Genomic DNA, 16,181 nt, shown 5'->3' on the forward strand with positions numbered 1-16,181 from the left:
ATCTGTGATACACAGTTTAGCCACCAGATGGAGATCTTATACAATTTACAGTGAACTTAGGGTATATTACCCTGTACCTGCAAATACATTGCATATATGTGAATTTGGGTTTTCTGCAGTGGATCTATGTGCCATAGGGGCAATTGCATATGCCACAAACCTGCCTCTATGGGAATATATAGTCATGGCCAAAAGCTTTGAGACTGACACAAATCTTTGCTTTCACAAATTTTGCTGCTTGAGATTTTAGAATGGCAATTTGCATTAATTCTTGATAAAAGCGTGATCTTATATAAATCTTGTAAATGATTAAAGTCATTCCTTGCCATGAAAATTAACTTAATCACAAAAACCTGCTTTCCCCTGAATGTCAGCTCGGCCATAAAAAGACCTGGTTTCATCATTTCAGGGATCTTTCAGTTAGCTCAGGTGAAGGTGTTAACGGGGACAAGACAGATAAAATAATTCTGCCATGCTGATTATAAGAGCAGACTGGTTGCTTTAAAAGGGGTCCAGAACTTGAAATCATTGTCTTCTGTGGAAGGGAGCTGTGGCTTGAAATCTTCTCTTCACTTTGGTTACCTCCAAGGAAACACATGCAGTCATAATTGCTTTACATGCAAGGGCATTGCTGCTTGTAAGATTGCCCCTAAATCAACCATTTATTGGATCATCATTGGATCATTACAGTGAAGAAGGCTTCAGAGTGTCCAAGAAAGTCCAGCAAGTGCCCAAACTGTCTCCTAAAGGGGGTTCAGCTCCAGGACCGGTTAAACACCAGTGCAGAGCTTGCTCAGTAATGGCAGCGCCGCGGCAGGGTCAGTGCATCTGTACACACAATGAAGCAGAGGATTTTTGAGGCTGCATGGTGTCCAGAAAGACCACAAAAGAGACACTTCTCGCCAAGACAAAAAACCAAGGACAGACTGACATTCCGCAGGAAGTACTGAGAGTGATCTGCAGAGGACTGAAGTAAAGGTATTTCATCTGATTGACCCCTTCAGACCTTTAGGAAGATCTGGAAGAATGATTATCAATGAAAGAGTCCTGTGATATCAAAAAGAACACAGCGATGAATAAAGAATGGGATCTAAACCTCCCAAGATCAACTTCTCCCACCATCTGGGAGCAATGTGGGGATGACTATATGATTTTTACAGCATGATGGAGACCATGACACAAGGCAAAACTGATAACTAAGTAGCTCAATGAGCAAAACACTGACCTTTTGGCTCTATTGCCAGGAATACCCTAGATCTGAATCGCATTGAGAACCTGTAGTCAGTCCCCAAAAAGCAGGTGGTCAAACGAAAACGGCACTGGTGAGATAAGAACGGGTGGTCATTAGTCAGGATTTAGCCCAGATGCCGATATCCAGTTTTCCGGGGCGAAGGGCGGAAGTCTTGAAAAATAAGGGTCAGCACTGGAAATATTGAGGCTGTACAGAAACTTCATGTATTTGTAAATAAAAGTGTAAACTTTTATGATATAATAATAATAATAATAATAATTGTACTTCAGTAACAATAGAACACAAGCAGCAAGCTGTGAAAAGCAAAAGTTGTGTGAAAACTTTTGGTTTCAACTCTGCACTAAATCTGCAGTTGATCTTCTCTTGTCACTGCTGTCTATTCTATCCTATTTATATCCTCACCTCATATATCACTGGCCTATGAAGACTAAAAGTGCTATTAATGAGAGCTCGTAATGCAGATACACGCATGTGATTATATTTGGCTATGAGGTTTATTTTTTGTAATGCCTTTATATACTTTTACAAAACATAAAAAAACTAAATAAATGAGATATTGCTGTAATCGTACTGACCCGAAGAATAAAACTACCTTATCAATTTTACCACACATGGAACGGCATAACCCCCCCCCCCCCCCCAAAAAAAAAAAAAATTATAAAAAAAACCCAAGACCTCACATGACTCTGTGGGCCATAAAATGCAATACAAAGCGTCTTTTAGTGTGTGACCGCAGCCAAACATAATATAAATCTGGTATCGCTGTAATCGCACCGACCCAAAGAATAAAGTCGCCTAATCCCTTATACCACACGAGGAACGGCGTAAAAAATAAATAAAACCAATTCTTCAGATGCTGTTGATTTTTTTCATTATGCCTCCCAAAGATCCCAGTAAGGTTGCGCTCTGCATTGAACTCTTACACTGGGGTTTCCGTGTAAATCTCTGGAATACGTGATTCAGATTGAACCTCTGGTGGAAGATTGCCGTTAATGAGGCAGATGGAGGCACTGTGGACGTCATAGGACCTGTGATCCGGCGGTGTCTGTCCTTTTAGGATTGCATAAAAGTGCCATCGGCCACAGCTTTGTGCACTTCTGACTAGAAGGACACTGCTGAACAGAGGCCAGAGAGAGTTCAGAGTAACTCTGTTGCCTCATTATAGTGAATGGATCCCTCAGGGGTTTCATCTGAATCACGTCACTCAGAGATTTAGATGTAAATCCTAAAGTAAGTGCTCAGCGTAGCGCGCCAGATAAATGTGATCCCAAACGTTATGTAAATGTAAAATGTTCTCAATAAAAGCTTCAACTCAATCCTCAAAAAAAAGCAAATTCCCACTCAGAAGGGCTTACAGATTTGCAAGGCTGCTACATAGGCCTCCATTCATACTTTCGCCAGGTTCTACAGGGTTAACACCTACTCCTCATCGGATGCAAACCTCGGTAGATGGGTCCTGCAAGCCACAGTGGCCTGAGCTCTGACTTGAGGGTAGCACCTCTTTACCCACCCTTGGGACTGCTTTTGAAAGTCCCATGGATTTCTGTACTCCCTAATGAAGCGGTAGAGAAATGAAGATTTTCGGTGCCTACCATAAAATCTTTCTCTGCTCCTTCATTGGGGGACACAGCACCCGCCCTTGTTTACTGTTGTGTTGTGTTATGCTTTGTTGCATTCATGTTGCTTCTCCTACTGCTTTCTCACTAACTGATTAGCTTTGTGCCAGTTGGTGGGCATATACTGCTGGGGAGGAGCTAACTTTTTTTGCATACTGTCAACCTCCTAGTTGTTTGCTGTGTCCCCATGGTTTTTGGATGTAATCCGTGCTGCCGATTAAAATGCAGGACCAAAGATATCCAAATGAAGGAAAGTGATTTTTATTTCAACGCGTTTCGAAGTTCAAGTGACATGTTCAAGTACATGATACATGTGGTTGTGTTCCTGAGGAAGAAGTCACTTAAACTTAGAAACACGTTGAAATAAAAACCACTTTCCTTTATTTGGATATCTTTGGTCCTCCATTTTAATCGGCAGCGCTTATTACATCCACAAACCTTCTACCTCTTCACATCTGATACGGTCGCCTACGGACCCATGGATCTGCTGCAGCTGATATTCTCAAAGAGATCTATATGTCTTTACATTAGATGTATCAGGTTAGTGCATTTTTAATTGATCGCTTATTTTGTCCATCGGATCAGACCCTATGTTACTCCCATGGTTTTGCAGTGTCGACCAATGAAGGCTCGAAGAAAGATTTTACGGTAGACAGCCAAAATCTTCATTTTTCAGGACCCTTTCAGAAGCCGGCAGTGGGCAGAGATCGTCATAAAACAGAGAAGTGTTATTACCTCTCTCAACCTACCTACACCATGGCCAAAGTCATCTGACGAGGTCATCGAGTAGTTGAGGTGTCTGGTGACTGATGGTTCTGACTAAGACCACTAGTGCAGTCGCGTATGGGGCATTTTATAACAATTCCTTATCTTTTGGCTGGTTTTAGAATAAATCATGGAAAACCCTGTTAAATGTGTGAAAAGTTTTGCTAAAGTAGGGGCGTGGTGTAAACTGTATCTTTCAGAAGTGGGAAGAATTAATTTGATTAAGATGATTTTGATGCCCCATCTGTTGTAGGTCTTGCACAATGCCCCTATGTGGTTCCCTAGGCAGTGGTTTCGTACTATTGACTCTATATTTAGGGATCTTGTGTGGGGAAAAAATCAGCCGAGGATCAGACTTAAGATATTGCAGAGGCCCAAGGATGGAGGGGGACTGGCGCTTCCAAACCCTTGGATTTATTACTTAGCTGCTCAGGGCCAGTAGATGAGGGGGTGGAGGGATGTGTCTGGGGCTGGTTCAATACAAAGGGTCTTGGTCCAGGTGATGGGGAGGGATCCCTTGGTTCAGGGGTTGGAGGCAGGAAGTTTTCGGAAGATGGGTTTGGTGTATCCTACTTTAGCGCTGATACATAAAGTCTGGGAGGCAATTAAAAAGATTAGGGGTTTGGAGCACTTGACAAATTTTTCCCCGATATGGCAAAACGAGACTCTACCAGAAATTGCTAAAATGGGAGAATTTAAAAATTGGATGAGACTGGGAATACAGTACATGGTTCAGGTGCTGGACACACAGAGACTGGTGCCCTTTGGAAAGTTGCAGGAGCTACCGGAGGTCTGCAGATTTCAATATGGGCAGTCTAGGCATGCTTGTGTTACGCAGAGCAAGACGATGAATATGGAGATTCACAAGGATATATTGATTGATTATGTCTGCGCAGAGGGGGAAACAAAAGGGGTAGTGTTGGGCATTAATAAGGATCTAATGCATACTTTTATAAATAATTATCCTATTAGAGCACAGGGGAAATGGGAGGAGGAGTTGGGTAGGATAGAGGAAGATAAATGGGAAGTGATGATGGAATGTATACCCCAATTATCGCTGAGTGAATCGGGCAGACTCTCGCAGATATATGTGCTCCATAGAGTATATAGCACTCCTGAACGACTGTATAGAGCGAGTCTGAGACAGACTTCTGAGTGTCCTCGGTGCCAGGTGGAGGGGGCTGGAATTCTCCATATGTTATGGCAGTGTCCAAATCTGTACCCATATTGGACAGCCGTATTGGGGGAGCGTATGGTTGTAGGATTGAGAGGGATCCTGTGGGGTGTATACTGGGATATGAGGGGGAGGTCGGGTACATAATAAATATAATTTGGCAATAGCTAGATTATTATATATTGCGCGAAAACTAATCGCCAGATACTGGATAAATGAAGATCCGCCGACGTTGAGGGAATTTCTCAGACAGTCTGAGTCTATTGTGAATATGGAAAAAAACATTTATGTTAAGAGAAAAGGTATAAGAACATTTGAGACAGTGTGGACACCTTGGGTGTAGAGAAGATGACCCTGAACTTAGGTTATAGCATGCATCATTTGCTGCTCTTGTATGTAAGGGGGGGAGGGAATTTCTGAAACTAATGACCATTGTTAATGTTGTTTCTATTGTGATTTTTTTATTGCTTTGTACCTTGAATTTGGTTAAATAAAAATGTACCAAATTTAAAAAAAAAAAAAAAAAAAAAAAAAAAAGAAAAGTTTTGCGACATCCATGTCACATATGAATAACCCTCTTGTGATGACACAGTAATTTTCTCAGAACGCTCAGCTCCTATGCCGTACAACCCACCTGTTCCACACAAATATGTATTTTCTAAGAAAGTTTCAATGAGCCGTAGCACAAATTCACAGAATGTCTGAAGTCATTGTACTCTCGCTTTTGTCCTGTTTGTCATGTTTCTCGATGATTGTTTTTCTTTCCTTCTGTGCTGATCCTGACTTCCCCGGTGCTGTCAGTCAGGCGATGAGCCTGGTGGAAATGGGTGGATTCCTATCTTTAATGGCAGCATTGGGGGAAAAGTTGCCCCTGGTTGTTCTTCAGCCATTTTAGTATAATCTTAATTATGATTTTGATCAATATTGGTGTCCAGGGTCCTGGACAATGCCTATAACTATGAGAGTGACTCACAGAGATAGCGTCCAGGACTACATTTTCTTTGGGGATTACCCATATTGTAGTGGCAGAGTGGCACAATAGTAAATTAGTAATAAAGTGTCAGTATTTGCCTCCATAGGGGTCTTCAGCCATAGCGCTGTCAGTTATAACCAAGGGAAACAAGTTATCAAACCTCTTCTATGTAGATTGTCACTAAAGCACAGGCTGTAGCAAGCGCCCCTCCCCCACGCGGCGCTAAGCGAAGACCGCCATGACAGGGGTTTGGAGAGGGGGGGTGAGTCACATTAAAGGGGTGGGTTTATGTAGATTAGGGGGGTTTATAGGGCTAGTTGGGAGTGGAGCTGGGCACTTTCCCACTCATAGCGCAGCGAGTAGTTCCCTCATTGCTTCACTTACCATGGGTTCGGTGGCGCAGGTACTCGAGGCCTTTCGGCAGGCGGTGGAGAGGCAGCCACCTGGTTGGCTGGAAGCCCAGGTGGCCGGGATTACAGGAGGCAGCAGCGCATCGGTGGCCGTGGACTCTGGAGGAACGCGGTGGCCCGACGGGTACGTCCCCCTGAGCGGCTGTCTCCGGACATGCCTCCCAGGCCTCAGTGCTGACGCAGGAGCCCCTCCGGGACCCTCCAAGCCGGGTGCCTACATGCAAGCGTCCCAGCACGCCCCGATCCGGGAGCGGAGCTTGCACGTGCTGGTGCTGCAGGGAATGCCCAGGATGTCACAGCAGGTCACCGGGGTAGCTCGCCTGGCAGACGACCTGCTCCCTCGCCGGGGGGAGTCAGCGGGGGATTTCTACAGCTGATGCAGCGGCAAGTAGCGCCTCAGTGGACACGGGACGGCTGGACCTGCCCGGTGATGGAGTTTCCAGTGCATGTCAGCCCAGGAGAGCTGGCAGGGGCTCACGGCATTCCTCTCCTCGTCGTGGAGCGGGCGGCGGGTCCGGATTCAGCGGGGGCGTTTCCACATCCGGGCCTACTGGCTCACCTGCAGGCCACGGATTCAGCGATTCCAGGGCTGTCGGGCCCGCGACGACATTATCGTCATCCAGATTCGCTGGGTCAGTTATAAGCGGACCTCCTCTCCCGGAGGGTCCTGGGGGAGTCCTGAGGTCATCGATCGGCGGGATGGATTCACGCTCGGCGGCTGGAGGGATCACAGCTCCTTCACAGCCTGGTGAGTATAGCTCTTTGTCTTGTTTGTCTACGCCTTCATCTCAGTCTACAGGGGTTGGTCAGGTGGGGGCGCCGTTAGTAGCTAGTCAGGGAGTTGCGGCAGCTGCCGGCTTAGGGGACGCTGGTGTTAGTGAATTGCTGGGTAATGTGAGGCATTTGATTGCGCGTTTGGATAATGGCAGATCAATGCCGGGTCAGCTGGCTGCCTGGGCAGGGCCTCGGGGTGTCGGGGACGTGTTTCCGGGTTGGGGCCTAGTGGCGCATAGCGGCGCTTCTGCACCAGTGTCGGTGTCGGTGCAGACGGAAAAGGGAAAAGAATGCAGGATTCATTTGGATGACAGGGCGCATGGTGAAGTATACGTTTGCTTTGAGGGCCCGCTTGGGGTTCATCTGAAGAAAGAAGTGAGGGAAAAGATCTGGAAGGACGAATATGTGGAAATCTTTTCCCTTCTTCCTTTGGAAAAATTTAACTTAGATAAAGGAAAAAAGGATGAGAGTAAGAAGGAAGAGGAGGAGAAGCGTAGGTGGCGCCTTATACCGCAGATTTTCGTGAATTGGTTGCAGGCATTCGCTATCCTGGCGAGCGTAGTGGGTGAGAAAGCGCCTGAGAATTGCTCTGGCCTTTTTTGCTATATGGATTCGATCGGGGAGGCACACCGAGTGTATGGGGGCCAAGCATGGCTGCGATATGATGAGCAGTTTAGGCAGAGAAAGGCAATACGGCCGGCTATACGTTGGGATCAAAAGGACATTGGTTTATGGCTGTGGGTGATGGCACCAACGCGGTTGGGCCACTACTTTCAGGGTGGGGCCGGGGGCACCGGCCAGTCTGCGTCACAAGGGAATGCTGCAGGGGCCGGGGGTCAGTCGGGGGTGCAGAAGCATGGCTTATGCTGGCAATTTAACGAGGGCCAGTGCAAATTCGGATCCACGTGCAAGTTCAAGCATGTGTGTTCGCACTGCAATGGTTCCTCCCATGGTGCCGCGAGATGTTTCAAAAAGAACAAGTCAAAGACCGAATCTGGTAATTCAAAAGGGGGTGACGCCAGTGAAGCGGGGCGCAATGGCCCCTTATCTAAGTAGGTATCCGGACCGGAAGGGGGCCGAACTTAAACGGTCTGGTTTTCAGGATGGCTTTAAGATACCGGTTCCCCCGTTTGTTATTCCTAGGTCTTTGAAAAACCTCAGGTCCGCTGAGGAATATGCTGGTATCGTTACTGAGAAATTGATGAAAGAAGTTGCATTGGGCAGAATGTCAGGACCTTTTCAGGACCCCCCCTTGGTGGACTTGGTGGTTTCACCTTGGTGGTTACACCGATGCCTCTACCTTGTGCCAGTCATTACACTGGCTACCCATCCACTCCAGAATCCAGTACAAAACTACTACCCTCATTCACAAAGCACTCCATGGCTCAGCACCACCCTACATCTCCTCTCTGGTCTCAGTCTACCACCCTACCCGTGACCTCCGCTCCGCTAATGACCTCCGGCTAGCATCCTCAATAATCAGAACCTCCCACTCCCGTCTCCAAGACTTTACACGTGCTGCGCCGATTCTTTGGAATGCATTACCTAGGTTAATACCATTAATCCCCAATCCCCACAGTTTTAAGCGTGCCCTAAAAACTCATTTGTTCAGATTGGCCTACCGCCTCAACGCATTAACCTAACGATCCCTGTGTGGCCTATCATAAAAAAAAAAACAACAACCCATAATCAGGTTCTCATACACTTTATGCAGTTAATAGCCCTCTGTGTCTGTACTGTTACATACTTAGGCAGTTAACTGGTTCATGCAGCTTTACATGAACGCCCGAGCCTTACACTATGGCTGGTCCAAATAACTAAAGCAATTGTTACCATCCACCTCTCGTGTCTCCCCTTCCTCATAGTTTGTAACCTTGCGAGCAGGGTCCTCATTCCTCGCAGGGTGGCAGAGCATGTTGGCGTGCCTTTAGCTCCGGGTAAGACTGAGGGGCCTTGTACGTGCCTTTCCTTTTTAGGCATTGTTATTGACATGGTGAACTGGGAATTTCGGTTACCGGAGGAGAAGGTGATTGCGTTACGGATCGAGGTCGCAAGGGTGAGGCGGGTGACGAAGTTGCAGTTACGTGAGGTTCAGTCACTGCTTGGTAAATTGAATTTTGCGTGCCGCATTGTTCCAATGGGGAGGGTTTTTTCCCGTAGGTTGGCCGCCGCCATGAGCGGGGTCCGCGCACCGCATCATTTTGTACGCTTGACAGCTGAACACAGGGCGGATCTGGAGGTTTGGGATCAGTTTCTGGCAGATTACAATGGTAGATCTTTGCTCATGGAGGACGTAGTGGGCAACGCGGATTTGGATCTGTTTACTGATGCTTCTGGTGGCGTAGGTTTCGGTGCCTACTTCAGAGGACAATGATGCGCTATGAGGTGGCCTGCCGAATGGTTCACGAACGGATGGGTAAAAAATGTGACCCTGCTGGAGATTTTTCCCATCCTAGTGGCGGTGCACTTGTGGAAGGCTGAGTTTCGAAATAGGAGAGTCCGGATCAATTGCGATAATATGGGCGTGGTTTGTGCTATCAATAGCCTATCAGCATCTTCACCTCCAGTGATACGGGTCCTGCGGCGGCTAGTGTTGTCTTGCCTGTCATTGAATGCACATGTTACCGCCTCTCATGTTCCTGGAGTTCAGAATTCCATTGCTGATTCATTGTCTCATTTACAGTGGGATTGATTTCGTTTGCTGGCTCCGGCAGCGGAGGAACTGGGTTTGGAATGCCCACCGGAACTCTGGAGCGTGGTCTCAGGGCAGCAGAACAATTGATACGGGCTTCCTTGGCCCCCAGCACTTGGGCCGCTTATCAGTCAGTATGGGGGTTATGGGAAGGGTGGTTGGAATCGTGCAGTAGTGGCAGTTCTGCGGAGGACCAGGTAGGAGCTTTATTGCTGTGGCTGAGTAACGGGGCCAGGGAGGGATGGTCTGCCGCTAAGGCGGGGCGTGTTTGTGCAGGTTTGGCTTTCGGCTTTAGAATGCGGGGGATTAGAGATTTGACAAAAATGTTTCTGGTCCGGCAGGCTTTTAAGGGGTTCGGTCGACGGAACGGTTTTGGGGACCGCAGACGCCCGGTTTCTTTTCAAATGTTGGAATCATTTGGGGAGCGTTTGCCGGAAGTTTGCGTTTCGGATTTTGAAGTTGCTCTTTTTCGTTTGGGTTTTTCCTTCGCTTTCTTTGGGGCGTTACAGATCGGGGAACTGGTGGCTCCGAGCAGGTGCAGGCGAGGAGGTTTGCTGGCCAAGGATGTGTTGCTGGCTAATGGTCAGCTAGAATTTTTGATTTGGCGGTCTAAAACGAATCAGCTGGGAAGGGGACGAAGGGTGGTGCTGGGCGCAGTGGTTGATTCTTTGATGTGCCCCATTCGTTCCTTTCAGGGGTTTCTTAATCTCGAGCCGGAGAAGACGGGTCCTTTGTTGTGCCATGCGGATGGCTCGTTTCTTTCAAAGTTTCAGTTTGTAGCGTTTTTTTCGACAGGGCTTGGCGCTGTTGGGTTTGGACACGTCCCGGTTTGCCTCGCATTCATTTCGGATTGGGGCGGCGACAGAGGCGGCTTCGGGTGATTTGCCGCCTGAAGTGGTGCAGAGAATTGGGAGATGGGAGTCTAACCGTTACATGAGCTACATTAGGCCCTGAAGGGCTGGGGTGTGTTCTGGGGTATAGGGTGTTTTGTTTTTGCGGTGTTCGATGTTACATAGTTATTAAGGTTGAAGGAAGACTTTAAGCTCATCTAGTTCAACCCATAGCCTAACCTAACATGCCCTAACATGTTGATCCAGAGGAAGGCAAAAAAAAAACCATGTGGCAAAGAGTAAGCTCCACATTGGGGGAAAAAAATTCCTTCCCGACTCCACATACGGCAATCAGACTAATTGCCTGGATCAACGCCCTATCAAGGAATCTAGTATATATACCCTGTAACATTATACTTTTCCAGAAAGGTATCCAGTCCCCTCTTAAATTTAAGTAACCAATCACTCATTACAACATCATACGGCAGAGAGTTCCATAGTCTCACTGCTCTTACAGTAAAAAATCCGCGTCTGTTGTTATGCTTAAACCTTCTTTCCTCCAGACGTAGAGGATGCCCCCTTGTCCCTGTCTCAGGTCTATGATTAAAAAGATCATCAGAACGGTCTTTGTACTGTCCCCTCATATATTTATACATTAAAATAAGATCACCCCTTAGTCTTCGTTTTTCCAAACTAAATAGCCCCAAGTGTAATAACCTATCTTGGTATTGCAGACCCCCCAGTCCTCTAATAACCTTGGTCGCTCTTCTCTGCACCCGCTCTAGTTCAGCTATGTCTTTCTTATACACCGGAGACCAGAACTGTGCACAGTATTCTAAGTGTGGTCGAACTAGTGACTTGTATAGAGGTAAAATTATGTTCTCCTCATGAGCATCTATGCCTCTGTTAATACATCCCATTATTTTATTTGCCTTTGTAGCAGCTGCTTGACACTGGCCACTGAATATGAGTTTGTCATCCACCCATACACCCAGGTCTTTTTCATTGACGGTTTTGCCCAGAGTTTTAGAATTAAGCACATAGTTATACATCTTATTACTTCTACCTTACATTTATCCCCATTAAAGCTCATTTGCCATTTATCAGCCCAAGCTTCTAGTTTACATAAATCATCCTGTAATAAAAATTGTCCTCCCCTGTATTGATTACCCTGCAGAGTTTAGTGTCATCTGCAGATATTGAAATTCTACTCTGAATGCCCCCTACAAGGTCATTAATAAATATGTTAAAAAGAAGAGGGCCCAATACTGACCTCTGTGGTACCCCCACTGCTAACCGCGACCCAGTCCGAGTTAAGTTTTCTCTTTTTGTTGTAGGTGCCAAACCCCTCTTGGTCTGGATATTGGGCCATTCCTATGTCCATTGGGGCGCTCGGCGGGCTGATATGCAGCGAGACGGACGGCAGCTCGGTTTCCATCGGGACGTGGCGGTCGTTCTCTGGTTAGGTTTCCGGGGCATGGAATGGAGCAGGGTCACCCAGGAGGTGCATAACAGTGCTAGGCTTGACAGTAGTGTTGAGCGATACCGTCCGATACTTGAAAGTATTGGTATCGGAAAGTATCGGCCGATACCGGCAAAGTATCGGATCTAATCCGATACCGATACCCGATACCAATACAAGTCAATGGGACTCATGTATCGGACGGTATCCCTGATGGTTCCCAGGGTCTGAAGGAGAGGAAACTCTCCTTCAGGCCCTGGGAACCATATTAATGTGTAAAATAAAGAATTAAAATAAAAAATATTGCTATACTCACCTCTCCGACGCAGCCTGCACCTTACCGAGGGAACCGGCAGCCTTCTTTGCTTAAAATTCGCGCTTTAACATCCTTACGCGAAGTCCCGGCTTGTGATTGGTCGCGCGCCGCCCATGTGGCCGGGACGCAACCAATCACAGCAAGCCGTGACGTAATTTCAGGTCCTTCAGGATTTTAAAATTACGTTCCGGCGTTGTGATTGGTTGCGTCGCGGTCACATGGGCGACGCAGCCAATCACAAGCCGTGACGTCACGGGAGGCAGGAGACGCGCGCATTTTAAAATGCGCGCGTCTCCTGCCTCCCGTGACGTCACGGCTTGTGATTGGCTGCGTCGCCCATGTGGCCGGGACGCAACCAATCACAGCAAGCCGTGACGTAATTTCAGGTCCTTCAGGATTTTAAAATTACGTTCCGGCGTTGTGATTGGTTGCGTCGCGGTCACATGGGCGGCGCGCGACCAATCACAAGCCGGGACTTCGCGTAAGGATGTTAAAGCGCTAATTTTAAGCAAAGAACGCTGCCGGTTCCCTCGGTAAGGTGCAGGCTGCGTCGGAGAGGTGAGTATAGCAATATTTTTTATTTTAATTCTTTATTTTACACATTAATGTTGTTTCGATACCGATACCCGATACCACAAAAGTATCGGATCTCGGTATCGGAATTCCGATACAGCAAATATCGGCCGATACCCGATACTTGCGGTATCGGAATGCTCAACACTACTTGACAGGCCTCCAGATATTCTGGTGCTTCATGCGGGAGGTAACAATTTGGGAGTTCGTCCTTTCCGTGAATTGGTAAGGGACATAAAACATGACCTGTTACGGTTGTGGTTGTAATATAGTGGCATAACGGTGGTTTGGTCGGACATTGTGCCGCGTAGGTGTTGGCGCCACGCGAGATTGGTTGTCAGGATTAATAAGGCCCGAATAAAACTTAATCGGGCAGTGTCTGGTTTTGTCCTGCGGAATGGGGGTGTGGCTGTTCGGCATGTTGAACTTGAGGATGGGGGTGAGGAATTTCTGTTGGGTGATGGTGTGCACTTGAATGCAGTGGGCATTGACTTATGGGCACTCGGTTTACAACAAGGTATCGAGATGGCCATGGCAGTTCGGTGTGGTGGGGTCTCCTCTGGTCTTTGAGGTGGTCAAGAGACCCTCGTGGTGGTTGGGAGGGGTCCTTGAAGTTGGTGCTAAATTGCTCTTGGGGGTCCGTGGGTATATGGATTCCTCAGTTGGTCTTATGTGGTGGTTATTTGGTCTGGTGATTTTGGGGGGATTTTGCCCAGCGTTGGCCTGATCCTCAGGGGTTCAGTGGACAATGGCACCCTTCGGGGTGATTTGGTGCTCCCGAGCCAAGGGGTAACGGCTGGGAGTAAGTTATGGTCGGTTCGTCCACTGCTTTTACGGTTTGTTTAATCACCAGATTTCAAGCTTCAAGGACCATCCCCGATTTTATTTATGGTTATTTATGTAATGTTTAATATTGTTTGTTTAAATAAAGGCTGCTGTGGCCAAATTTATCCAACATTGGCATTGGTGTCATTTCTGGGTCCAGAAAGGGGACCTTCGGGTCCAGGGGGAGGTCGGGCAAAGCATAGTCACCCTCCTATGATCGACTATACCAATGTCATGTTATGCTTTTAGCATCTACCTTTGCATCTGACTATTAATTGCAGACATGGGTGAAATTATCAACATTTAGAAATGTTTTCCTTATGATGACCTTTCTGGCTGTTGCAGATTTGTCATCAGTGGGGGTTGTTTAATGGAAGAATGTCCTGATATGTGATGTCCACAGTGGATCTCTATGGCTAGCACCAGTACTATCTGTATATCCTCCTGGCTGTCATTACTGCAGGTTTTACCCTTGTATCCCTACTCTTACCCTAGAGTTTTACCCTTCTATCTCAGGAGGTGACAAATGTCCTGGGTCCGGATCACCACCTATGGAGCAGCGAGCAAGTGCATCTTGTGCTGTTCAGTCCCAGCGGTGTATTTGGCGTCATTCTGGCCACCGCACACCTCATCGAGTCTTTTCTGACAGGTCAGAGAATTGTAACAATATTCATGTTAGGTGTGTTATAAGCTGTTCCCAAAAAGGATTGAAATCTTGAGAACAACACTTGTTTTTAGGAGACTCGTGGTCGGTGCCATCACCCAGGAAATCAAGAGCAGATGATCCGGTTCTTGCATCACCAGACCCGACATCTTTACCCAGAATACCCAATCCCATCCTGTGCCTCAAAAAGGGCGACGTGGTGTTATTTCAGCTGAGCATATCGCAAAATGGTAATGTCACCGGATCACTAGTAGGTTTCTATTTTAGTGGTAAGTTACATACAGTATATGTATATCTATGAGTTACATATAGGTACAACTATGTATAAATGCATTCCTTGTCTTCTCGGTGTATCACAGTACAAAGCAAAATGCTCATTCATTGGTTGATTTGATTGGTTATACGGCATGAAAGGCATCAACCCATATAAAGGGTGATGTTCGGTCGCCAACATGCCTGGAGACAGAAGATTCATATTAGCAATCACTTTGTCCCTATAGAGCTTGTATCAGCCCCATGTCAACCGGCCATTAAAGAAGCACTCCCATCAAAATTGTTATCATCTTAATATATTGCAGCTATCATATTATATAGCACTGTGTACTTACAATTGCTCATTTTGCCTTACTAGCCAGAATGAGGCAAAACGAATCCCAGCAACAATGACATATTGCTGTTTGTTTTCCCCATTTCACATATTTTCTTTTACCTGTATTTCAATACAATAAAAGGTAAATTTAAATTGTGGAGTTAAAAAATGCAACTCAAATGCCTACAAATAAACATGACCTCTTGTGGAAGAAAAATAGTTTTAGAAGGTGGGGACTAAAAAGCTGAGAGATTAAATACTTTATACTATTTAATATGCCATTTTCCAGCATGTGGATGTATGGATATACAGGTTATCACCTCATTTATGCAGAAGTTTTTTCATTTGTATTCATTTATGCCCATGTTCTATGCGGATATGCATATGTTTATAGGAATTGCAAAAGTGATGATCATTCGATTATCATAAGGGAGGGTATTTACACCACAGGAGAATCCCGAATAACCAGATCTTTAGGGAGGGAGTATCGCTTGCAGGACTTTCCTCCTGACACTCGGTTTACAGGCTAAGTGAATGTCAGGATTATGATTTTGAGTGAACTTCTATATTTAGACATCTAGTCCGTGCTATCACTAAGTCTGTTGCAACTTTTTCTGCATAAGGACATAGAGATGTCAATCACTGATTAGACCCGCCCACTGGACTCCCAAGCTCAGAATGATTAAGAATTTCGGTCAAAAAGATACAAGATTTTTTTTGTCTACAAACCCATCCATCAATCTGCTCATCCCCTCCTGCTCTATATCTTGCTACCTGGCCTTCCGACTGCATGAGCAATATGACCGGCTGCTCTTTATTAGCCACAAATCTCTTCGCAGTACGATTATCACACTAAAGTTTTCAGGAAATATCTAATGTTGCTAAGGTAATAGTGATTATAAATGTTGTATTCTAAGTCTAAATGTATTCTAAGTCTTTTTATATCAGTCTGCAAAAGTCATTCCAAAGGAGCAATTAGTAAAGCCTTCAAGGACCAAGGGTTAGCCCGAAAGAGAGAGAATGACTTGAGAAGTAGCATTGCCGTATCCACATCTTAGGCTACTTTCACACTAGGGTTTTTTAATCCGTCGCAATCCGTCGTTTTGGGCAAAAAACGGATCCTGCAAATGTGCCCGCCGGATGCGTTTTTTGCCTATTGACTTGTATTGCCTACAGATCGCGACGTATGGCCATACGTCGCGTCCGTCGTGCACTGGATGTGTCGAGTTTTGTCGGACCATCGGCACAAAAAAACGTTCAAGTGAA

At 46.3% G+C, this 16,181-nt stretch overlaps 1 protein-coding gene across 10 annotated transcripts in view; it reads left to right on the top strand.

The window, feature by feature from the left end:
* The window catches only part of LOC143764221 (uncharacterized), a 321,683-nt gene that overhangs the window by 277,237 nt on the left and 28,265 nt on the right, over positions 1–16,181 (top strand). For 9 of the 10 annotated variants that reach the window (XM_077249606.1, XM_077249602.1, XM_077249607.1 and 6 more), the window contains 2 exons: positions 14,179–14,311; positions 14,401–14,556. In XM_077249606.1, coding sequence (XP_077105721.1) covers positions 14,179–14,311; positions 14,401–14,556 — 289 coding nt within the window. Of the gene's footprint in view, positions 1–14,178; positions 14,312–14,400; positions 14,577–16,181 lie in introns of all 10 variants that reach the window. The other variant, XM_077249611.1, reaches the window with a different exon arrangement.

Source organism: Ranitomeya variabilis, chromosome 4, assembly GCF_051348905.1.
Source record: "Ranitomeya variabilis isolate aRanVar5 chromosome 4, aRanVar5.hap1, whole genome shotgun sequence".
NCBI lineage: Eukaryota > Metazoa > Chordata > Amphibia > Anura > Dendrobatidae > Ranitomeya > Ranitomeya variabilis.